Source organism: Callorhinus ursinus, unplaced genomic scaffold (genome assembly GCF_003265705.2).
Source record: "Callorhinus ursinus isolate GAN/ISIS: 27379988/994484 unplaced genomic scaffold, GSC_fseal_2.0 scaffold7, whole genome shotgun sequence".
NCBI classification, from domain to species: domain Eukaryota; kingdom Metazoa; phylum Chordata; class Mammalia; order Carnivora; family Otariidae; genus Callorhinus; species Callorhinus ursinus.
This window is the reverse complement of record NW_027397069.1, coordinates 51147132-51173355: the sequence shown is the minus strand read 5'-3', so window position 1 is coordinate 51173355 and position 26224 is coordinate 51147132. Positions and strand designations below refer to the sequence as shown.

The 26224-nt window shown below is 46.4% G+C and overlaps 1 protein-coding gene across 6 annotated transcripts in view; it reads right to left on the bottom strand.

The window, feature by feature from the left end:
• Positions 1 to 11135: 11135 nt before the first annotated feature.
• The window catches only part of CBY2 (chibby family member 2), a 45094-nt gene continuing 30005 nt past the window's right edge, over positions 11136 to 26224 (bottom strand). For 2 of the 6 annotated variants that reach the window (XM_073894525.1, XM_073894526.1), the window contains exons 3-4: positions 23186 to 23266; positions 11136 to 12526 (exon numbers count right to left, since the gene is read on the bottom strand). In XM_073894525.1, coding sequence (XP_073750626.1) covers positions 11309 to 12526; positions 23186 to 23266 — 1299 coding nt within the window. In that variant the 3' untranslated portion in view covers positions 11136 to 11308. The other 4 variants (XM_025875289.2, XM_025875286.2, XM_025875288.2 and 1 more) reach the window with 4 other exon arrangements.

Here is a 26224-nt window from a genome sequence, read left to right as displayed (position 1 = left end):
GAAAGAAAGGAAAGAAAGGAAAGAAAGGAAGAAAGAAAGGAAGAAAGAAAGGAAAGAAAGGAAAGAAAGGAAAGAAAGGAAGAAAAGAAAGAAAGAAAGAAAGAAAGAAAGAAAGAAAGAAAGAAAGAAAGAAAGAAAGAAAGAAAGAAAGAAAGGAAAGAAAGGAAAGAAAGGAAAGAAAGGAAAGAAAGGAAAGAAAGAAAGAAAGAAAGAAAGAAAGAAAGAAAGAAAGAAAGAAAGAAAGAAAGAAAGAAAAGAGAAAAGACACAAAGACAGAGGATGTAAAGATGGAGGCAGAGAATGGAGTGGTGTAGCCACAAGCCAAGAAATGGCTGGAGCCACCAGAAGCTGAAAGAAGCAAGGAGGGATTCTTCACTTGAGCCTTCAGAGTTTAGTCGTGATCATGGAAGCTGACTCTCTGTCAGGTTGTAGCCCCACATTCTGTGTGGCATGCGTCCTCACCAGCCCTACATGCCTACTACATTGGAAAGAAGACGGGGAATAAATGCCTACATTCATCAGACCCCAAATTGGGAGGGTGGATCATGAGCAAAACTCAGAGGAATAGAATCCATAATGCCAGGACATGCTGAAGAGAGAACATCATAATTTCCTAAAATGCTACAGGAAGGTTTAACATAACAAAGGAGAGTAATAGAATAAAGAAATAATGGAATTAAAATGAGAAAAGAAATACTTAGACAAATGCATGACTGCAAGAACTAAAATTAGTCTGCAAAATGATTTCTATAGGTAGATGATGGAACACTTGTCACTCAGAACAGTTAAAGCTAAATCAGTCTGCAGGATACAAACAGAGAAGTGAAATGCATCACTGGGGCTATATTCAAATAATTCAGAAAGAAAAAGAAAACTACTCTTTGAGGTAAAGCAGTGGTCTCATCTGAAAATCTGCACTTGATCATTGTGCAAATCAAATTTACCTGGCAATTGCTTGTCTACTTCTCTGTACAAACTCAGGTTTTTGAATGCATTCAACTTTCCTAGGAGTACCTAGTCAAGGTTAGGAAAACATCCTCCACCGGCAGGACAACCAAATTATCATAAAGATGATTTCAGCAGACTCCAAGGTCTCCAAAAGTCTCTCTCTATGTGCTCCAGGTGGTGCTCTAGGTGCAAACTGTGGGTGGGCCCCATGGCTCTGGTATAGCCCCATCTTTAGCCCACAGCTTCATCTCTCTGTCTCCCTCACCCCACACAACAGGGAAGATCATTCTGAGGGCAACGATGTGGTTATTTGAATGAACCCATCACTGTGGAGCCATCTAACCGAACTACTATGGCCACAGTGGGCCGTCTACAGAAGGAGGAGGCAGGTTAAGGTGTCCTCCACCCTCCCAGCACTCAGGCCCAGCTGTCCTCACAGATAAGGCCTACCCAGGGAACACACTTCGCCTCCCTCACAAATCAGGGAGGCTTTGTACAAGCTCCCCATCAGAAGTGATCCCCATCAGCAAATAAGGGTCCTTCTCTAGCATGCTTGTTCTGATCCCATGTTAGCATAGCACAAAAAGACACTGACATGTGGGGAATTTTTACTGTAAATAAGTTATTTCCATTTAAAATGTAAAACCTTGGGACACCTGCGTGGCTCAGTCGGTTAAACATCTGCCTTTGGCTCAGGTCATGATCGCAGGTTCCTGGGATCAAGTCCCCCATCGGGGTTCCCTGCTCAGCAGGGAGCCTGCTTCTCCCTCTGCCTGCCCCTCCCCTGCTTGTGCTCTTTCTCACTCTGCTCTGCTCTTTCTCAAATAAATAAATAAAATCTTTAAAAATACATACATACATATATACATAAAATGAAGACCAGAGAAAAATCCCCTCATGCTTCCTGCAGGGGGAGGGGAAACAGTAGCCATTTTGAAAGACCTCAGAACATTCTATTCTTCTTAACAAGGCCACTCTCAAGAGATGATTTCATCAGAGCCTAACCTGCTGGGGTTTTATCAGGGCCCACCCCACCTTGGTGAAGGGAAATACTCAACTCCAGCCCCCTCTGGCCATCCTCCCCCACCTAAGTGAGGGAAATCTAAGGGGCACCTGTGAAGGTCACAGCCACAGGCTCACCAAAAGACTGAGACTAGAGAACGCTCTCCTTCCCCCACACCTTCCCATGTGTGGGGATCTTGTATAAAAACCGTAAGGATCTGTTGTACATAGCAGATGGTGTACAGACATGCTCTCTGATTACACCTTCCCACAGTATACGACACACATCAAGTCAAAGCTAACTCTTCCCTACCAAGAGGGCCCATTATCAAAATCACTGCTATAACTTCTCTGTCCTCTTTCTCACTCAAATATCCAGAGGCATCACTGCCTCCCTCCCTCCCACCAAGGGTGATCGGTGAAGTGAAAAGGCCATTGTGATCCAGCCATGGTGTCCTATTAGAGTTACATAAGGAGGACATTTCCATCTTATTGACCTCTAAACACAGAGCCTTGGGTGAACATTTCTACAGCTGTTGGGCTCCAACAAATCATAGTTCTAAAGGGAGCGTGTCCTCCAGACCCGTGTGTGTGTGTGTTTGCAAGATAGAGATGTGAGATTTTTACAAACTTTTGGTCTTTCCAAATGACAGCATCACTCTCTAATCTTGATTCTGTGCCAGTCTCTTTACATACATATATAATCTTGGAAATGGTAGTTTTCCACCAGCCAATAGCCTACAAACTCTAACAACTGAAATAACACTAAATCCTCAGGGCGGCAGCGGTGGTGATACAAACCACGGCGCACATCAGTGTTGGACCGTTGGCTTTCTAATGCGGCAATTCTCCCTTCTCTGTGTCCCTGCCTGGGATGTCATGTTTCTTCTCATCCGCTGCTGTTAAAAACAGTAAGACTGCTGAGAGAGTTCTGTTCAACTATATGTTTTTAATGATACTGACTTCAGGATTCTGATATTTTGGACCTCACGGTCCAGTGCTGGTGGACAACTTAAATCAGACCCCATTAGCAAAGGGCAGGAAAGCACTCGGTTTTTAGCTAAACTGTCAGCAGAGGACTATTGTAGCTGTCCTCCACATAATCCCTCGCATTTCTTACTTACTGAGCACCTTACTGGGTGCCGGGCACAGTGCCAGGCAGTAGGAATTTCTAGATGATTAACCTTGTCCTCAAGGAACTGTAAGATCGGGAGGAGGGACAGATATAAAAACAGACTACCTCTTGGTAAATACGGTGAGTTGATGTGGTAAAAGACTACCCCATAGTTAGGAATAGGGAAGACACCAAAGAGGGACCCTTGGCCTAACCTTGAAGGTCGGAACACTTCCCGAAACAAATGATTCTTAAATTGAGTCTTGGAGGATGAATAAGAGTTGCAAGATACACAAGGGGTCAAAACATGTTCCAGATACAAAGAACCACTGGAGCAAAGAATGACACCTAGAAGGCGGAAGACAGCTCCATATTGCAACCACACAAGGCAGGGAGTCTTGGGAGGTGGAGCCGGTGAGAGGAAAACCCTTGAGAAAAAGGGATCAGTACTTCTGTACACCTATAATCCAATCCAGCATGCTAGTAGGGAAGGTCCGCAAAAGCAAATAAGGAGCCAATGAAAGCTTTAAAGGAGAGTTATAACAGTCTGAGTTGTGTTTTAAATGGCTCTCTCTGGTTCAGTGTGGAAAATGGACTTACTTAGGATTAAACCACAATAGATGAGGCAAGAGCTGAGAGCCCAAAGTGGGTCACTGGCTGTACAGATGAAGAGAAAGAGACAAGTTCAGGAAACTTTGGGAGGTCAAACTGGCCCAATTTGGCGATCTATTACATGTGGGGAAAAAAGGGAGAGAATGGAGTCAGCATAGGTCTCTGGTTTCTAGCCTAGGTGTTGAATGAATGTATAAATACCTACGTCTATTTTGTCCAAAAGATCAAGATCTTTCCCCCATTAAGCACACCACACATACAGAAGTAGAGAGTTTGCTTGTGTTTTTTAAGATTTTCTCCTTCGGACAAACACGCACGAAGGATGTTTGGTATCCTCTCTTCTTTTCCACAGTCCTGACTACCAGAGCCAACACCCTTAAAGGGATACAATTTTAAAATGTTAAGAAATAAATCTGATTTTCGGTGTGACAGCCTGACATTACATTCTCCTTAGCTTGGGGCCGCTTGCCATCTGCCAGATCTAAGAGCACTGCAGGGGGCCTTCCTCACCACGAGCAGCTCCTTTGCTTCTATTCTTTTCAAGACTTCAGATGTCAAGATAATGTTGTGGGTCTCAATTCTTTCAAATGACCTTGAGATTAAGGAAGCTAACCATTGGCCAATATTGGTACATCACATCACAACTCTAGTGAGCACCTTTCTAAATAGTTCTAAATCAATAGGGCTTTAGACACACTAAATGGTACTATTAACATTCCCTGGAAAATGCAAAAAAGGCTTAAGAAACCACATTGGTTTGCACCTATACTGAGTGCATCGGGCCTGTCTCATATCCTCGGCAGGCCGGACTTCGAATAATACTCGCCCATTCTGGATGCCCCAGGAATTGCAAAAAATTCTCCTCCCATAAAACACAAGTAGGTTTCTTACATAATATATGGATCTAGTTTGACTCAGATGGACAATGGGAGAAGTTTTATTGTGGACAGGGTATTAGATGATATTTAAGAATTGGGTTAATTTGGATATAGGTATGATAATAATATGGTGGTTATATTTTCTTAAAATGAAACAAAATGTCTATCAATGATACATCCTGAAGTATTTATGTGACATCTGGGATTTGCTTTTAAAAACTACCAAAAGAAAGAAAGTGAGGGAGAATAAATGAAGACTGGCCATGGATTGATCTTGGGAAGCCACATAATGAAGGTGTCGGGGCTCATTAAACTTTCTCACCACCTGTGTGTATGGAGAAAATTTCCATCCTAAAGCTTTGTTCTGCTTCTGCTTCCTACATTAACCACCTGTAAGATCTGAGTTCTCAGCATCATTTGAAGCCCATCTGCATTAGTCTTGGGCAACAAAGTGGGGCTGGGTAAAATGCAGATTTTTTCCAAGTCACTGACCCTGTTGTAGTAAGAGAATAATCATAGCCACCATTCGTTAGTGCTCATTACATTCCAGATGCTGAGTTAATCATTTTGCACACATTAATTTATTCAATCCTCACAATAAATCTGTTTAAGAGCATAATGAGGAGCTCAGATGCCAACTTTAGACAGCCTTCCAGTACTACAAAAAAATTATTGTAGCTAAATATACAAAAAGATTTTCAAAAATCTTTGAAGCAGTTTTCTATGAATTGTTCTAATTTCTATAATTTTTCTTAAAGATGCACATAAAAAATGATTACTATGATAAAAGTGGGTAAAACTTCTTGAGCGCTTACAAAGTACTAGTCTCCGTTCTAAGCACTTTCCATATATTTTCTTACCTAATCCTCACAACAACCCATAAGGTCATATGATGGATTAAGTGCACTGATGGTCCTAATCAATGGCTGCCCTATATCCAGGAGGAGGTGGAGTGCATTTCACATCCCTCAAAATCTGAACTGGCCTCATGACTTGCTTTCACCTACAGAAGGTGGTCAGTAGAAGTAAGGACCAGTTCCAGCCTAGATTTCAAGAGAACTTGCCTACTGCTCTTTCTCTCTCTTGGACCCTTTCCTCTGCCATGGGACTAAGCTTGGGGCAACTGGCTGAAGGATGAGAGACCACATGGAGGAGAGCTAATGGGCCCTAACTGCCAGCCAACCACTGGAAGCAGAGCCACCTAGCAACCACAGGTGGAGCAGGTCCAGCCATCACCAGAACTGCCCTGTTGAATCCAACCCAACTAAACAAATGGTTCAGAAGCCACTACGTTTCAGAATGGGTTTATGATGCAACAACAGCTAACTGAGATAAGCAGGTGCCATTTGTTTTCACTAGAAAAGGAAACCATGGCAGCGAAAGGTGGTTTGTCCAAAGGCTCACAGTGAGTGGTGGAGCTTAGATAGGTACCCAGAAGTCTGGCTCTAAATTCCACACTGTTAGTGCAAAGCTGTTCGGAGTAGATGATCTTCACTAAAGACAAGGCAAGGTGGGAAGCTGTTGGGCTCTGACACCCAACAGCCCAATCGTGACCGGAGAAGGTTCCTTCCAACCACCTGGCAGCACAGGTATCCCCATCCTTCCTCACTAGGCCAAGCACATCTTCCCTAGAGCTCTGCCTGCTCTTCCCAGGAGGAGGAATCTTTCCTCTCTAGATGTAATCTCCAAGAGACAGGAGGCCATTTGGTTAAATTACACTGAATTCTGAAGGAGCCCAGTGGGGACCCTGGGAAACAGTGATGTGTAACAGAATTGAGAAGGCTAGAAGAATATAAAGTAGCAGCCACATACTCAAGTCAGAGACCCATAGTAAAGTTTTATTTTATACCAAAGACCATGGAGGGATGCCTGGGTGGCTTAGTCACTTAAGCATCTGCCTTTGGCTCAAGTCAAATCAGGGACTGATCCCAGGGTCCAGGGATCAAGTCCCACATCGGGCTCCCTGCTCAGCGGGGAGCCTGGTTCTCCCTCTCCCTCTGCCTGCCGCTCCCCCTGTTTGTGCTCTCTCTCTCTGTCTCTGACAAAAAAAATCTAAAAAAAAAAAAAAAAAGGCCTTGGAAAGCTAGTGATGTATTTTAAAGAAGGAAACATTGGGATAGTATCTATACATATAAGAAAATCAGTCTGGTTGCAACATGGAAAATGAGCTCAAAGTAACCCTGAAGATCTGGAGATGAATGCAGAGCTGGAGCAGTCGCCCAGAAGGTGACGGTGGCCAAGACTAGGGTCACACTCCTGGGAATCGAGAGAAGCAGAAGCATCCCAGGGCTGTTTAGGACGTAGGATCAACAGGACCTGGTGATGGATTAAATGAGTGAAGGAGGGGGAAAAGGCGAGGACAGCCCAATCATCAGGCCACAACAAGTAACTTACAACATGGCAATTCTACTCTATTCCACACAGTGTTCCCAAGTGACAACTGGCCAGTGTCGGAAAAAGATTTGGACTGAGTCTTGCCATGGCGTGAGGATTTCTGATGGAGAGCTCTGAGTCACCCTGTCTGCAAAGAATAAAGGCAGGCTTAGAGAGAGAAAATGTCGAAAATTAAGCAGCCACTTGTCTTGACAGCATTAAAAATAATCTGTCACCTGCTCCTAACTTTGTTCGTGGTTACAAAGGCCATTGTTTGAGTGAACAAAGAGGGTAAGGAATTTGGAAAGAACTATTTACCCAGAGAAGCTGATAAGAGCTCAGGCTGGAGGAGACTTGCATGTGAATGAGGAAGGGTGTGGGCAGCTCCAAACACAAACATTCTGTGCATTGCAAACAACTCAAGGGACTCAAAATCCCATTCATTGGAAGGAACATGGTTTCCACAGCTGCTGTTGGTTGATCCAGAATATTCTGAAAATGACCTGGCCTTTCAGGAAGAGCCATTTCCCATCTGATGAATCAGACATTCAACTCCAAGGACAATAAACTAATGGTAATTGAGGACTGAGGGACTCCACTTTCCTCCATCAGACACCTCACCCCAGCGTGCCCTCCTCCCAGCAGCTTCCCACGTTGCCCGAAGTCACACTGGACCCTAGCAAGCATTCACCACATGCAGACTAAGGTCACTTCATTTTATGAAAAGTCCTTAGAGAAGGGGAGAGTTCAAGAGTAGAATCTGAGCATTCAAAAGCCAACAAGATTTTCTTCAGAGTCGTTTGGATTCTGGTTCCTCGCATTGGCCCTCTCTGCTAAACTCAGAATGACTGTCCTCGCATAAGTGATTTTCCCATTGGAATTCCTTCCCTGAACTAATTCTGGGGAACTTCAGTTTCCATTAACTAGCTAGGTGTTTTAGGTTGTGAATGTTCTTCTCTACTTGACCTGATCCTTAACTATTGGGCACTACAATAGGCCTATGGACAGGATTCAGCCATTTCAGTAGGAAGGATCAGTTGACCCCAGCAACCAAGAGTGTTTTAGTTGGCCAAGCCAAGGGCCAAATGGGAAAGGGAAAATGCTTAGCTCTCTAAAGCCAAACCTTAGAGGCTTGAAGCCAAAATCTTCCCTGCAAAGAGAAAACAGCCTCAGCTATTAGTGAGGCACTCAAGGAGGCAAACACAGAGCTGAAAAAGGAGAAGTGTTTAAAGGAAGTGCTCTTGAAGAATGATATTCACTCTGTTCTACAAGAAGTTAGCCCCCAGAATGTTAGCTAATCTGTGACAGATTGCACATACAATGAAACATTGTTTTGAAGTCAATCTTCCCCACTCCATAAAAATGACATTTTATGGCTTGTCTTGCTAATTTTTCACACATTTAGATTCTGCTTGACAGAGAAAGTTGACATTGTTAAGTAGTATTAAGTCCTCTGAGCTCCCTCAGCTGGCTAGAAAGCCCCCAACTGCTGTTACATAGATTAATCCAAGTTAAATATTTGTAACACAAACATGGGGAGAGTCTGCCTTTTGTCTTCTAGTTGTCCGGAATCACAGAAATCAATTTGGTTTCCTCAAAAAAAAAAAAAAAAAAAGAAAAAAAAAGAAAAAGAAAAAAAAAGAAAACCTATGCCCTGGAGTTATCACATTGACTTAAATACATGACACATTTACCTAATGGAGAAAAAAACAAAAACTGCCAAGGGCCAGAGGCCCATTAACAACAACTTCCTATTTATCAGATTTGGGTGGCAACAGGGGAATGAATTACTGAGCCTCTGCATGCACAGCAGTCACCTCTGCCCCTGTGTATAGAATAGATGTGTAGTCACTGACTGGTAAGAAAAATACTATCATCGTTCTCCCTCATTTGGAATCTCTGACGCTATTTGGAGTAAGACTTGACAACTTCCCAAATCTGGAAAATAGGCACAAAAATCATTTTTAAACTTAATTTTTGGACGCCGGCTTTACTTGGCAATGTGATATAATAGGAGTTTGAGATCTGCAGTCACTAAGTCTGTGTTGAAGGCCCAGTTTGGCTCTTACTAGCTGGCTAACCTCTGGCAAATCTTTGGCATCCCAGTTTCTACAGCTGGAGAAGAAACAGTACCACCTGCCTCACACGTACCGAGGATCACGGGGGTCACAGCAAGTGAAAAGTGCTGGGCAACTGCCTTCTACTCACCTTCTGGAGCTTACTCAAGGCTCAGAAATCTAGCTAGCATGAACAACGGGTTAGGAGTGAGGAAATTCTGTCTCATCAGCAAAGCGAGTGAACCCCTTTCCCTCACACACCTCTCCTCGTGCAGACCCGTAGCTAGTGAATGGACCAGGATACTGAGAATCAGTCAGCTGAGCTCAAGGACCACCACCCTGATTCCTCACCTTTGTTGCAGATTAGAACACCTGGGGAGATTTTAAACATGAAAAGTTAGGAATTTGGAAAGAACTATTCACCCAGAGAAACTGCTAAGAGCTCAGGCTGGAGAAGACTTGCGTGTGAATGAGGAAGGGGGTGGGCAGCTCCAAATACCGACATTCTGTGCACTGCAGACCACTCAGGAGCTCAAAATCCCATTCATTGGAAAGAACATGGTTTCCAACAGCAGCACCATTTTTCAAAGCCACTGAGGTGGTTCCGCTATACAGCAAAGTTTGGGAACCTCAGCCCAACTCCCTCTATAGTCACCTAAGGATTCCTTTCACCTTCTTGGTTCTACACTGTCCAACTTTGAAATGAGAATTGAAGCCCAGGACACTCAATTTTGAGCCTCTGTCCCTCCCTGCAGTAAGCCTAGTAGCTATCTGCCCTACTACTTACCTCCAGCTGGGAAATGTGAACCATGAGTAAGCAGAGGGCAGCTGGGAATAGGGAGGTGAGCCTAGAGCTGGGGAGAGCCCAGGCACCCCTTCCCACGCTGGGTGAACAGCAGGGTAAGATAAAAAGGAGATTTCGAGGTCAAATAAAATTGGGCTATTCTGAGTTCCCCAAAGTTAAGCAGATTTCTTCATTGCAGGACTTCTCAGATCTGTTAAGTTGGAGTATGATTCTGAATCTGCCAGAGAGGATTGTAACAGCATGTCTCCCCATGGAAACCTTCATTTTCTCAGAGCATGTCAAGGACTAGGGTTTCAAAGAATATACTTTGAGAAGCTTAGAGCAATGTTGGGGGTAGGGGACATTTGGCAATATCTGGAGGCACCCTTGGTTGTCACAGCTGGGGGTTGGTAGCTGTTCCCGGCATCCAGTGGACAAGGGCCAGGGAGGCTGATAAACATCCAACAGGCAGGAGAGCCCCCCACGACAAAGATTTACTGGCCCCCAGTGTCACTAGCTTACTGGCCCCCAGTGTCACTAGCAGTGCAATGGAAAAGCCCCGGCCTAGAGTGACCCCTTCTCTCAGAGGCCACCATCCAGACCATAGCTTCAGATATGGAAGATGAGAGAAAAAGACAGGAGAGAGAGCACAGGCATAGGAGGAAAAAGGAGCAAAGGAATGAAATGAGAGGAAAAACAGACAAGAATGAAGGAAGGGGCGGGCAGGGCGGGGGGAGGACAAAAGAAGACAGATCCACAACTGCCAAAACTTGGAAGAGACCAAGATGTCCTTCAGCAGGTGAATGGATGAACATGGATGAACGGTGGCACAGCCAGACAGTGGACTATGACTCAGCACTAAAAAGAAATGAACCATCAGGCCATGAAAAGACATGGAGGAAAACCTACAAGCATATTGCTAAATGAAAGAAGCCAACCTGAAAAGGCTCCATACTGTATGTTTCCAGCAGATGACATCTGGAAAAGGTGACACTGTGGACACTGTACAAAGCTCCGTGGTTGCCCAGGGGCTTGGAAGGAGGGAGAAGAGGCAGAGCACAGAGGATTTTTAGGGCAGTGAAAATACTCCCCTACAATAATGGTGGACACGTGTCATGATACATTTGTGTAAACCCATGGAAAGGACAATACTGAGCATGAACACTAGTTGGAAACCGTGAATCCTGGGTGATAATGGCGTCCCTCAGTGGTGACACTGCCCCACTCTGGTGGGGGCACGGGGATGGCCGGGAAGGCCGTCCGTGCGTGGGGACGGGGATCTATGGGAACTCTCTGTACTGCCTGTTCCATTTCGCTGTGAACCCAAAACTGCTGGAAAAAGGAAAAAAGAAGCCAGAGCAGCACCCTGATATGAACTGGCCCCAGCCTCCTCGTGCCTTTATTACTTCTGTGAGTTTAGGAAAGGTGGTGATTCTGCTCCTCAGCGGGCAGGAGCGGGCAGCTGGCGGTGAGGAAGACAGACGGAAGGCAGGAGGTCTTCTTTGGCCAAGCGCTCCGTGCCCAGGGCTCCTCGGAGGCCTCAGACCCTGCTGGGCTTCTTGGGGTCCTTGCTCTTGGAGGGCATGAAGGCGTAGAGCTCCTCAATGAGCATCTCCATCCGGGCGGTGACCTCGGTCACCGTGTCGATGACCAGCTTCTGCTGCAGCTTCAGCTTGTTGTTCTCCCACAGGGCCTTGTTCTCCTCCTGGAAGATCCTGTGCTCCTCGCGAAGCACGTGCAGGGCCCTGTTCTCCTCCTGCAGGAGCCGGTTCTCCTCGCGGAGGAGCTGCAGGCTCTGGTTCTCCTCCCGCAGGGCCTGCAGCGCCTGGTTCATCTCTCTCAGCAGCTCCAGGGACTGGCTCCCATCAGGCAGGCTGGAGCCGGCCTTGACCTCCTCGTCCCCGGAAGAGCCGGACAGGTTGCTGACCATCTGGCGCAGGACCCGGAGCGTCTTGGAGTCCTCCTGGGGGATCGGGGTCCCCTTGGACTCCTCGAAAGGGGAGGAGAGGCCGGTGCTCTGGTCTGGCAACAGCCCTGGGACGTGGGGCTCCTCATGGGGCGAGGGGGCGGGCTTGGTCTCCCCCCCGGGGCCCGCCTTCTCCTCCGTCTGGACCCAGTAGGCCTTCCTCTGCTCCAGCAGCAGCTGCAGGGCCCTGTTCTCCTCCCTGAGCAGCTGGAGGGTGCTGTTCTCCTTGCTGTGGTGCATTTGCAAGGCCGTGTCCTTCTTCACCACCTCCAGGGCCACGTTGTCCTTGTGCAGCAGTGGTGAGGAGGCCCTGCTCTCGTCCCGGCCGAGTGTAGCCTTGTGTTCCTCCCAGAACACCTGCAGGATCTTGTTCTCCTTGCGGAGAGTCTTGTTCTCCTCCCGCAGCGCCTTGTTCTCCTCCCGCAGCGCCTTGTTCTCCTCCTGCAGCAGGTACTCCTTGGCCAGTCTCTTGTGGTGCAGCTTATGGTGGAAAGAGGAGGACGGAGAGAAGTAGGGGGACTGGAGGCGGCAGTTTTCGTTCACCCACCGCCCGTCCTGGAAGACAAACATCTCATCGCTGAGCTGTACTCGCGGAGGGTTGTAATCCAGCTCCAGGTCGGCCTGGGAGATGGGGCGCTCCATGGGGTCCAAGGGCACCGAGGAGAAGCGAGTCAGCGGGTACGAGTGCTGGCTGACCACTCGGCGGCTCAGCCGGGGCAGGGTGGCCTGCCGGGCGCAGCGTGGGGTGGGGTACAAGTTGTGGAGCCTCAGGAAAGGCTCGGCTGTGCCCCTCTGCAGGAGAGAATAGGGAAGCCCACAGTTAGTGAAGGAGCTGACCCCCCAAGGCTGCTCGCCTGACACCCCACAATTAACTCAGTCTGATCTTCCCGCTTGGCCACAGAGGACACTTTTGCATTTGGCCTCATGGGGTCCTCTCAAGGAAATACAATTGATCCTTATTATTTGCAGCAGTTCTGTTCTGTAAAATTACTGCAAACACTGAAGTCCCAAATACCAAACCATTGCCCCCAGGAGAAATGTAGGGTTAGGTTCCTGCCAGCCTCTAGCCACAGTTCTGTCAACCAGTCGATACATAACCTTGTATTTACATGTATTTCCATTGAAAGACACCTTATGTAGGATGTATCACTGATTCATTAACATTGAACTTTCAGGCAACAGCACTGTCTCTCACTCCTGAACAGAGTGTATCTAACCCATGTTTTCTCCATAAGGCACTTCACACCTTCTTTCATTTAGGGACACCGGACAGCCCTTCAATATACCGGGGGGGGGGGGGCGTTTGAAACTGTGAAATCACCCAAAAAAAGCACAGAAATGCGAAAAATGTGGCACTACATAAACTGTGCAAAGCACATCATTTCACCGTGTGAGAGCAGAGACAAGGCTCCTTATCTGGAATGTGCTCATCAGGGGACTTAAATTTTTCGTCACTCTGTGCACGTCTGTAGATGACCACCAAAGTGCCACAGAGATTGATTAGATGGTTACAGATTTCAGTGAGTGGGAAAATCCACAAATAGGGAATCCACAAATAATGGCAATCACATATATATTGTGCAGGTTGAAGGCATTGACTAGGAGTCAACAAATATTTTGATTCCCGGTCCCACTATTTTGTCAGTTACGAGAATATGGCAAGTTACTTGCGTTTCAGTTTCCACACTTTCAACTTGGGATAACTACATCTACTGCCTTTCCTCACAGAGCTATTTTTAGGATGACTAGAGATAATGCATGAAAATATGAAATGTGGGCTCTGGCACACTTCTGTCACCTTAGAGGAGGAACAAACATGCTTCTCAATCGACCCTCGCTACAGATATGTACCCACGATGGGCACGGGCAGAGGAGCAGCATGAATCACCCCGATAGACGCCCAAGTCACTGTGTCCAAAATGGTGGTGCTGTCCATCAGCCGAGTCTGCTCCCTTGCCCCATTCAGGCTCGTCCTTCACTCTTAGCTTCCCTGAGTCTATCCTTCCAGTGGCCCCTTTCACATCTGCCAACAGAGTGTTAGGCTCAAAGCAGAGTCCAGTGGGTAATTTTGGAAAAGAAGGGCACCATCATAGACATACCACTGAGCAGTGAGAGTTCAATTCATCTCAATACCATCATATAAAAAGGGGATCAGAGCCACAGAGCTTAAATCCAATAAGCCAGTAGCTCTTACACTTTCCATTGTAGAATACTCAGCTGAGTGTGTTTTAAATGCAGATTTCTTTTTTTAAAGACTTTATTTATTGATTTGAGAGAGGGGGAAAGAGCACGAGTGGGTTGGGAGGGTCAGAGGGAGAGGGAAAAGCAGACTCCCCACTGAACAGGGAACCAGAAGTGAGGCTCGATCCCAGGACCTGGAATCATGACCTGAGCCAAAGGCAGATGCTTAACCAACTGAGCCACCCAGGCGCCCCTTAAATGCAGATTTCTGAGTTCCTTACTCGTAAGACTGATTCACTTATTATGGGGTATGGTCCAGGAACCTGCATTTCCAACCAGTTCCCTCAAATGATTCTGGCTGCTGGTGGTCAGGAAAGCTCTGAGTCAGCTAGAATGTGAAGTTCGCCTGGGTGGAAGTTGTACCAGGGTTAGAGGCTGAGGTGTCAAGACTGGGGGTCACAAGATTCTCATCCTGGTTCTGTCACTGATGAGCAGTGTGAACCTGGAAACTTTCACCCTCTCTGAGACCCAGATTTTTTACTAGTGAAAAAGAGAGAGCCAGACTCCCTGATCTTAAAGGCACCTTCAAGGAGCGCCTGGGTGACTTAGTCGGGTGAGCATCCAACTCTTGGTTTCGACTCAGGTTGTGATCTCATGGGTCATGGGATTGAGCCCCGTGTCAGGCTCGGCACTCAGCTGGGATCTGCTTGAAGATTCTCTCCCTCTGCCCCCACTCACACGCACTGTCTCTCTCTCTCTGTCTAAAGTAAATAAATCTTAAAAAAAAAAAAGACACCTTCCAACATTTAAAATCAGTGAAATGTACCTATAAAATGGAAATAAAAACATATGCCCTGTTTAGTGCACCACACCATTGTGAGGATGGAATGAGATAATGATTGCAAAAATGTTTTTAAAACTGCCAAGTGCCATCAAAATGTAAGGTATTGTTATCAAGAAAAGTAGGTTTCACTAATGGAAGAATTCTGAGGTGTATTCAGAAAGTGGTGAACAGATAGAATGCAACCTGAAGAAGAGGTAACAATTGCAGCAATGAATTTAAATAAAAATAAGATCATGATAGCTACTTCTAAATACACCAAAGGCATCTCATCATAAGTACATTGCAATGCTCTCCAAATATCAATTCCTCATTTCTTAGGTTATTTTCACAATTTTACAGATAGAGAAGATAGAAAACAAGTCAGGTTATCTGCATTATATATATGGGTATAGAGAGAAAATATAATTTGCACGGTGTATCATGCTGGCTCGAATTCTTTAAGACCCAAAGAGCTAGATAAATAGAAGGCTCAGTTCTATGCTATTAACTTTGCAAGAAGCACATGTCACGAACTTTATAAGGATGTGCTTAATCTTCTAGATAGTGAGGGTCCAGGGGCATTCTGCATTCAGAACCTTATTTGCTTTAAATAAATCCAGCCTCCATGGTTTTCATATTTCTCAATTGGCTATTGGCTGAATTGGAAAGAGCCTATTGGCTCTTGTGGCTGAAACTGTGACCAGAATAAACCACACTGTGGGCAGCCCGGCCCATTTAAGGTCCCTTGGTCCCAGATTTCTGGGAAGATTAGCCACAGTCATGAAGGAGCAGATCATGAGAGGTCCTTTCCTCTAGTGCAGGCCTCTATCACAGCAGGATCTCGTTCTAGAAAACATCACTATGGGAATGGTGGCTTTAGTCAACAGTGTGGATCCCAATCTTGAGAAGAAGAAGGAAACAAATATTGAGCTCCCATTTTGTGCCAGACCTGCCCACCGAATTAATTTAACCCTCGCAACACTGACTTAATGAAGTGTTGTTATTATTATTCCCATTTTACAGATGGAGAAGCAAACTCAGGGTCAAAGTTAAATAACCAGTGCGAGTTCACCCACTAAAGTCACCAACCCAGCCCTAGCTGCCTGAACTTAACACGGGTGAAGCACACACGCAGGAAATCACCACGGATTTAACAAAGGACTTGCAGTAGTTAGGGGGAGAAGATAGTTCTGTGTTAACTTCGTATTATGGCAAACTTCAAACGTACACACAGAGAAAGAGAAGAGCTCATTAAACGTCCAAATATCCTCACCCAGCTTCCACAGTTATGAAATTAAGGCCATGCGTTTCATCTGTATGTCCACCCAACACTGCCACCTCGCCCCCGCCACTGCATTCTTTTGAAGCAAATTGTAGACATCATGTTATTTTACCCATAAATACATTGATGCGTATCTTTTCGACAAAGCATCAATACCATTAACAATGATCACTTAATATCGGCAAATCCTGAGTCAGTGCTCAAATTCCCCCAATTGTCTTATTTCTATTTTATTTCATTTCAATCAGAGATATGTATCTTGATCCAACTGCACATCCAAAGGCGAATCACTAGTGCTTTCTACTGTTTATTACTGTTCCGAGTCTCCATGATGGTCTTTAAATCATCATATCCAGCTGCCTTTATTCGGCCTTGGGTACCCAAGGAACTTTCGACCGTCCCCTCAGCAGAAATGCACTAAATAAAACCTTACCATGTGGGTGGTGGATCCCCAGCTATGAAAAATCTGGATACTTGGGCCCTTATCCTTATGCATGCCACCAGGTGACCTTGGTCACATCCCAGCACCCTCCGACCTTGGTTTCCACATCGGTATAATGAGGGGTCAGTGACATGATCACTAAATGTCCTCTTTGACTGACTTCCTCTGCTCCGGTAGATCCATGTTTGTAAGTGGGCACCACTATGGCCCCAGCAACTCTCATTACCAACCTTAACATCCTGTTCCCTCTTTTAAACGGCCAATGTTTCCCACACAGACTCTGTGCCTTCTTGGTTACAGGCCCACAGCACCCGATTCAGAAAATGTCGATGGGCTAATAGGACCACTTTAATTCCTTTAATTCCTTCCCCAGAACCCGATGCTCCTCTCATAATTGTCCTATATCTTCCCTCCTATGCCCAGACAGGATCAAGAAGGAGGTCAAGTCCAGTGTTGCCTCGTGGCCTAGTGTCTGAGACAGCACACAACAACATTTAAAAATTCTTTAACAGTCATGTATTCATTTTAGTGATTATTAGAAGAATATACCTGTTTTATCAAACCCATAATCCTATGGATTGTATCAAGAGGCTAAAGTAAATCAGCATCTTCTTCTGAAACTGAGATTTAAGGAAAAATGCCAAATATCCAGGCATTTCAGAGATGCCAGGAATCATGATTAAACTCTAAGACAAGAGAAAACATTAAGACAAGACAAATTATTTCTTTCCCCAATTCCAATCGGACCTAGCTGGACTTAGTTCCTTAAGTCTCCTTCTTGGGGGCGCCTGGGTGGCTCAGTTGGTTAAGCCGCTGCTTTTGGCTCAGGTCGTGATCCCGGGGTCCTGGGATCGAGTCCCACATCGGGCTCCCTGCTCAGCAGGGAAGCCTGCTTCTCCCTCTCCCTCTGCCTCTCCAGCTCCCCACCCCCACTTATGCTCTCTCTCAAAATAAAATCTTTAAAATGTAAATAAAAACTAATAAGGATTTAAAAAAAAAAAGAAAGAAAGAAAGAAAGAAAGAAAGTCTCCTTCTTGGCCTTGTGAAAACTCCCCACCCTAAGTCTATTTCCACTCTGCATGTTCTTGCACCAATTCTCCCTCCACATTTATGTTGATGAATCAACTAACATTAATTTGGCATCTGGTCTCAGACCCTACCTCCAGGGAACTTCCAGTCAGTTTGAAAATTCAGTGAATAGCACCAATGATTGCTTGGTGCACGAGGGAGGTCAAAGTGCAGCAGGCATTAATGTAGGCCATAAGATGTGGGGATCAAGGGACCAGGCATCACAAAATCCAAAAAGAGTCCCGGCTCAACACTGTATGAGTGCGTAGCCTTTACAAAATCATTTCATTTCTGTGCCTCCATTTCCATATCTAGAAAATGTAGATGCAAACGTGATGCAGAGTCACCCCATATGTTTGTACAGCGACCAGCTTTAGAGGGTGCCAGTCACCGCTGCTGTTGCAGTGCACAACCTGTACAATCATCCACAGCAACCTTACTAACATCTGCCCTCTTTCTTTCAGAGTTCAAAAATGAAAGGAGAACACGTGACCTTTTCTTTGTTTATAGAGAGCTCCAAAGATGATTACGGCAGATTCAGAAGAGGAGATGCTTAGATTTTCTTAAAGGGAGATATATAGAACAAGAAAAAGGAAATAACACTTACTAGACTGATGACTATTATGTGATGACATGCTAACTGATTTCCGTATTCATGTGTACTATCTTACAGAGAAGAACTGCCAGGTTTTACCAAAGGTCACAGAGCCAGCACCGGGGAAGAGCCAGGGTGTAAAACAGGATTTCCGACTCCAAACCACACGCTCACTCTCGCTCTTCCCAATGCCCAGATAGTTTACTTTGCATGTGCCGAAATCACTCCTGTGCAGTGGTTCTCTTCTGCCCCGTCCCATCTTCTCCCCAAATGGATAAATTGCAGTTCTCTAAGGCCAGTGACCTGTCCCTTATTTATTTATTTATTTATGACATGCCTAGCACTCTTCACATACAGTGGAGGTATAATGAGTCCTTGCCAGTGAACTAATCAACCAAAATGCTTGGAAAGGTAAGGAAGAGATATTAGCTTGGATGATGTAAAACCACCGACACTGTACCGTCTGTGGCCTACAAAAGTGATGTCATAGGTCTTAGTATATTTAGTGGATTGCGTGAAGTTAGAGCTTCATTTCGATTCGTATTTTTAAACCGCACAGCTGTTACTGTGTGGTGGGAAATCTAAAGCAGTGGGGCTTTCCCCTGGCAATTCCACAAAACCCTAGGTCAGTCTACGTAATCCTTAAGCGAGGCCACCCCCTGCGTGCGAGCATGCTCATTTTCCTGTCCCCATCTTGGACCTATAATCCAGTGAGGGTAGAGGCCCTAAATTCCCAGCAGCTTTGGGCTCAAAATCCCATTTTTTAGTGCTCTTGAGAGAGTCACTGCGATTCTCTGAATGTCACCTTTAAAATAGAACCTAAACATAGCTGCTCTGCCTCCTTCCTGGGGTTGGGGCAAAAGGCCAAGAAAGTGGTAAGTAAGCAGACATAAAGACCAAGCAGAGGACCAGTTCTGCTGCTAAGGCATCAATGTTCCTGGCCTAAAGCACGACAGCAAATGCTGAATGTATTTATTTACCAAAGGCTTTCCAAGGAGCGAGCATGTGAGTTAGGCAGACACACAAGATACAAAACCCCAGGACTTCTCAGCCTATGTTTGAAGCCAGGCCCTTCTCCATAGGTCTCTTCAGCCGGTGGTATCACTTCATGGGCTAAACGAACCTTTGATGTCCTTGAGGCCTGACAAGATGTCTGGGCCTTTCAGGAGAACTCCAAAAGGTTCTTCTAAGCCTGGGAGGTAGAGCCTACGGCCCCCAGGCCAGGCGTGGCCCACATTTCCCATGGAGGAAAGACTGTCTCTTCCCTGATCTATGGGAAATGCCTACCTACGTGGATACAGACCCAGTAGGGGTAAGAGAAAAAGCTTGGCTTCTTCATGAAAGGATGGATGCCTACGAGGATGGATGCAGGAAGGGGAATACAACCGGCCATGGGCTCATCATTCCTTTCCATCACCTTGTTAGGAAGGGAACCAAGAGACTCTGCCCTCGGGAGCACCGTGCTCACTGTTGTAACCTAAGATGCCTTAGTGCCAGGGATCCAGAAGGGGGCCTGGGCACAGACATCTCCCTCGGAGGGCCTGAATCCCACCTCCTGCTTGTGGATGGGACTCCCTCCTTAGCATCAGACCTGGCCCTCTCCCCAGCATCTCCTTTTTAAGTACAAGTGGTCCTGCAAGGAAAAGGCTCGAAATTACCAACTACTGAGTGCCTTTGTCCATTGCCCTTGTGGCAAATGGAGAGCATGGAGGAAGAATGGCCAATGGGAAGGTGGGAGAGGGGGGCAAGGAACAAAGACGAGGTGATAAGACCAAGGTCTCTTACTGACACCGTGGGGTTTCTGAGGAACAGGACTCTCTGAGTGGGACCTTCCAGGATGGAGTTCTGAGGTTGGTGGCCTCCCATCTAAAGCGTCTGGGGAGGACTGGACACTAACAGGGCAGGCTTAGCCGACATGCTTGAGAGTTCTCTCTACTTCTGGAAAACTAGGACTATCACAGACCAGAAGAGATGTCCAAATGCCCCAGTAGACTGCAAACCTCTTGACCCAAGTTTTTTAAACATCTACTTTCCCGACATTACGGAGGGTTACAATCAGAGAACAATTAGCCATTTGAGGTACTGTTCAGGCAAGTGAAGCTGAGAAGTCCCAGGATGCTGGAAGGAAGAGCCGGGTATGCTACTAATTTTCAGATGAGGGGACAGGGCTGAGTCTCATTAGCCCATTGTCAAATTAACTCAGCTGCCTAGTACCATAATACAGCCAACATTGGTTTTAATAAATGCTAACAGGTAAGAGGATAATTTGCAGGTCAGTGTGATTGATTTTGAGAGAATTATAAAATTAATAGCAATAAGGATAAAAATGTCACCATATGTGATAGTTTCGGGTAACTGTTTAAAATAGGATCTCCTGAAATCTTCCTCCTAGAAGTGACTCCAACTGGGAGAGAGGTGGGGATTGTCAGCCGACTCCATAGCTTCTCGTTCTTGAAGAACAAGCCCAAACAAAGCAGACTGAGAAGGGGAGGCCTGAGCGGGGCCCTGGAGGGTGCTGTCAGAGCTCGTTCTGATCTGCTGTGGACCCTTGGCTAAGGATCCAGCTGTAAACGATGCCTCCGTGAGACTCACTGAGAGCACTCATCGGGGAGCGAAGGGAGCCTGCGAGAACGGAATCGTTATATGCAGAAGGAACCAGGTCAGCTAGCTGGGGCAGGAAATAACCTTGATGGCTGGCAAGTGAATGTGCTGTTGGCAAATAGATCAGAAAACACAAATATTTAATGTGAGAAGAAAAACTGGAAATCAGTAAGACCTGAAAAAACCTAAGGGTGATAACAAATAGTGAACCACAGGCATTTGCCGTGCAATTGAGAAGCCCAAATGCCCAGCATGATTGGGAGCTGGGAAGCCAGAGGCACTTTCTGGAGACCCAGCAATGGATGGGCTCGGGCTCGGGCTTGGTGCCAGAATAAAGCAGCACGTGGTAAACACACGCAAGGAGCTTAGGGGCAGGCAGGCAGGTTGCCGAGAGAGGAGGCGCTATTTCCTAATGGCAAGAGAACAGACAGAGAGCTAAGAGTTGACCTGGTCCCACCGGGTGACATATGCCGAGCTTGTGGTGTAGCAGAGAGAGCGGACACTGGCCTGGGGGTCAAGCCCCTCACTCCAGCTCTGCCATTACTAGAGGGGCAGCTGGGGTTCCCAGTCCCCATGCCTCTACCATCCCTCCCTCACACTAGCATCACCCAGTGCCTGCCACATGGCCAAATCAGTGCTGAGTCCATATTTTTTCCTCCCCTCTTCCCCAGGTCAGTCCTTTCCCACAAGCCATGCACCCTCTCATTTGGGGAGGTCTAATGAGTACGCTGGTCCCTTCACAGTCCGGGTGGTGGCACGGTCCAGATCATCTGAATGTGGAGATACCTGCGCCCCTCCCCCGAGTGCCAGCCTAGAGCATCCTGGCACGTGTCTGAAACCTGGCCTATGACTTGGGTCTCCTCAGCAGGTGTACCCATGAGGCCACATCTGCCCGTGCAGGGTATAACAACCTGTGCCCTCCATGCCCTCCAAGACCCCACCGTGGCACCAGGTCCTGCTGTGCAGGAAGTGCCTGGCCCCAGAACCAGCTGGAGCCTTCTCAGAGCACTCCCCGGTTCCGTTCCCCTTCTCTCCTCCTTCGCGCTGGCCTCCTTCTGGAAGCTCAGCAAGGAGAGCTGTGGTAGGTGTAGACGGAAGACTTTTTCCAATCTCTCTGTCACATGACCACTATACCTAACCCTATTCCCTCCCCCCATCCCCAGCCCCACCCCCAGGCTGGCCCCCTCTTCCTGTCCCTTAGTGATGCTGAGATTGATCTCTGTGGGCTGTGAATAAACCATAGGAGCAACACCCACCCTCAGGGGAGAGCGGTGGCCAGCAGAACAACATGGCAAAAATCAGACCTAAAAGGAAGGTTCCTGGAGCTGCAGGAACCCTGTGGGCAAGCCATCCTGTCTAACCATCAGGCCAAAGGTAGCTTATATTCTAGGCTTCTCGGGCTGAAACTGATGAAGTGGCTGCTCGTTACAGAGTTATAAGGATAATGTGAAAACAGAGAGCCAGAAAGTTCTTGGGTCCTGCTTTTCCCTCCTGCTGAACTTACTTGCTAAGATTGTTAACAATTTTATCTCCACCTATTGAAAGAATGCTAAAGGTCTCCTTTGTAAACTTGCTCTTCAGCAAATCCTTAAGAGATGGCTTCAGAAAACATATGTATAATGTTATTATCTGTATTATATGTCCTTATGTAGTTATGTATTATGTAAGTATATATTAAATATACATATTATAAATAAATTATATATATACATATAGGATGCCCTCTGGTGTTCGGCCCTGTTCCTACACACCCCCATATCTAGCTTTCGGGTAGTACCTCTGCATTGGGTCCCTCCAGCCTACATTTCAGCCCCTCTGGTTGCACAGCCATGATCTTCCAACAGGGCCTTAGGTGACTCTGGAGAAGCAAGGCTGCCCCCTTTGTGACATAGCCGCAGGAGAAACAATCCAGTCAGGAGAACCCCACCGAGGAAACAGCTGCTTAGGAGACCTGGGGAGGAGACCGCGAGCCCTTACCCGTTCACTGGCCTCCCTCCCTTCTGAGTCCCCCTTCCACTCTATTATCTCCAGTATACAGTTCTCTGGGCCCCTCCAAATCACCCTGTACCTTTTGGTCCAGGTCCTAGGCTTTCTACTCGCGATCTCAGCCATACGCGTTTGGTTCTGAGTCCCGGTCCTCCCCCAGAAACCCGGAGTGGTCACACAACAGCAAGCACCAAAAGATCGAAGTCTGGGAAGACCGGCGTATTTCAGAGTGTCATAGAAACTCGAAGTGCTACGAGGGCCAGAGGTTCTTGCCAGGTCACCAAACCCACCTTCCTCATTGGAGGGTATGACAAACCCAAGACCCAGAGTGGCTAAGTGAACTCCCCTTGGCACAAGGCTGGCTGCAGCTAGAGGTCCTGACTCTGCTCATTCTACAATATCGTGCTACAGTTTTGAAAGAGGAGGGCTCTACTGGCTACGAGGCAGTGACACCCTTCTGCGATTATCCCTACCTGAGGTAGAACCACACTGATTGGGATTTCTAGGCTTTCAGATCTGGTGTCTCTTTTTCTTGTAATATTTGGCCTCAAGTGCTGTGAAAAGAGAAAACAAGACAATTTCCGCTTCCCAGCCCCAATTGCTCAACCTGAAAAACAGAAGACTTTCTACTCACTTATCCCCCCTTGTCAACTGTGTACATTATGAAAATCTGAGTCTGAAAGAATGTGAAGATGGTATCTGACAAGATGCGTATCTCTGGACAAAAATTTAGACAGGTATTATAGTTGGTGTAAAAACCTTCCAAAAAGTCTTTGGAGCAGAGATACCCATACCTACTACCTACTCTAAGATGATTACTTCTATCTCAAGTAAAAAGCCATACCAGCGTTAGGTGCCAGGTATAGGTCCTGTGCAGGAGTTGGTCACCAAAACACTCAGAACATTCCAGAGGTGACATCACAAAACAATACGCTGTTTTTCAGGGCTCATGGTCTCTCTGAGCATCACAGGTGGGGATGAGGCATCTGACGGTCAGGAAGAGTTCACCCCGGTTGCGTCTACCTCGCCGGTCATGGTCAGTGTGACACACAACCACCCAACACCAGCCCCCTGTTTGGTCATCCTTGCTGCTATTCCCATCCCCACTGCCTGGCTGGGCTGAAATCTCTGTCCTCTCTCTAGAGCTAGCATCTTCTACTTGGAGTTGTATCACTCAAGGAGGAAGGAACCCAAACTGAACTCATTCCAGGCCAAGAGAAGACAATAGGCCTGAGATATTTTCTGACACCAACCAATTCTCCTCCAATTCGCCGAGGCCCACTGGATGTCAATTCAATTCTGCCACAATCTCGCTGGAGTTGGTGTCAGGTCACCGGAGTTCAAGGACTCAGTCCTGCAAGACAGCCCCCCTCCAGACACCAGTCGCAACTCCCAGGCCACCCGTGTTTCCGACCTGACCAGCTATAAATTGGGGGTTCCCACAAACCCCTCCTCAGCCTCAATAATTTGCTAGGATAGCTAACAGGATGCAGGAAAACACCTTACTTAGGATTAGTCTTATTATAAAAGAGACAACTCAGAAAGAGCCAAATGGAGGATGCTTAGGGCAAGGTACGGGGAGAGAGGAACACGGAGCTTCCACATCCTCGCAGGTCATACCGCCATCCCGGCTTCTCCATGTGTTCACCAACCCGGAAGCTCTCCTGACCCTATTGCTTGAGGCTTTTTATGGAGGTTTCACTACCTGGTCATGGTTGAGTAAATCACTGGTCATTGGTGATGGAAAATTTCCAGCCCGACCCCTCCTCTTCCCAGAGGTGAAGGAGTGAGATGCTGAAAGCTCCAACAAGCTAATCACATGGCTGATTCCTCTGGCAACCAGTGCCCATCTGGAAGCCATCGAGGGGCCACCAAGAGCCACCGCATTAGCATAAACTCAGGTGTGCTCCAGATGGGCTCCTTATGAATAATAAAAGGCACTTCAATCACTCAGGAAGTTCCAAGGGTTTGAGGACCTCCATGCCAGGAACTGGGAACAAAAACCAAGTATATGTTTCTATTATGCCACACGTAGAAACTTCAAGACCACAGTGCTGACGTCTGGGCTTCATGAAAGGGGCAGACCAGCCCGCTGGCCTCAATTCTTGTCAAATTATTTGCCTCTACAGACTGTAAGTGGGAGCCTTCTTCTGTTTCCTAAGGCTCTTATTAGGCAAAGAGCTCCAGCTCCACATTATTATGCAGTATATGGGGGGAAGGGAGTAGTAGACCAGGCTCAGCAGATCCAGGGACACCATAACTGCCCCTGGAATCTTCCACACCCAAATTACAAGCAAGCCTTGCTTTAAGAAAATCCAATGTACGAGAATTCAAAGATACATGTGTGGCAAAACCAAGAAGGTAATTAATCACATCATCAAAAAATTGACGGCAGGTTCAGTTGAGCACTTCCTCCCACAGAAGTTGCTTCTAGGGCCAAGGAGCATGAGCTCTGCCCCGCAAAGCAAGGTTCTGCCCAGAGAAAGGAATCTGCCAGTAAGCCTGATATGTTTTACTACTCTTGTATATATACATATAATAAATCATTCACATTGGTTATTACTTTCATTTTAAAGGGGAACTTCTCCAAGTGTTTTGTTTTTAATTTCATTTCATGTTTTAATTGTGGTCATAAACATATAACATTAAATTTACGACCTTAAGCATTTTTAAGTATACACAACTCAGTAGTGTTAACTATAGTCACATCACTGTGCAAACATCTCTCTGGAAGTTTTTCATCTCGCAAAACTGAAACTCGAATTCTCCCTCCCAACTCCTCCCAACCCTTGGCAACCACCTTTCTACTTTCTCTTTCTGTAATTTTGACTACTTTAGACACCTCAGAGGAGTAGAATCACACAGTATGTCTTTTCATGACTAGTTTTTTTACTTAGCATAACGTCCTCAATGTTCCTCCAGCCTGTTGTGACAGGCTGTCCTTTTTTAAGGCTGCATTCTATTCTTTTGTATTTACATACTATATTTTCTTTACCCATTCACTTACTGATGAACATTGGGGTCGTTCCTACCCCTTGGCTATTGTGAATAATGTTGCAATGGGTATGCAAATATCTCTTCAGGATCCTGCTTTAAATTCTTTTGGATATATACCCAGAAGTAGGATTGCTGAATTATATAGTTTTATTTTTAATTTTTTGAAGAACCTCCATACTGCTTTCCCATAGCTGCCACGCCATCCTTTTACATTCTCATCAGCAGCTCACGAGGGTTCCAGTTTTCCACATCCTTATCAACACTTGTTTTCTGTTTCTCCAAGGGTTTCTAGTGGTTAACTCTCATACTGTTGGAGAACTTGGTTCGGTTTTCCCTTATAGACGCACCTCACAGAAGCACCTGCACGTCCCCCTTCGGGGCTGATCTGGGAAGTCTAAACAAAGAGGGAACTCGCTATGTTCATGTCCAAGGGCTGCCCAAACAAAGGACCATGAAATGAATGGCTTAAAACAGCAGCAATTTATTGTCTCACGGTTCTGGAGGCCAAAAGTCAA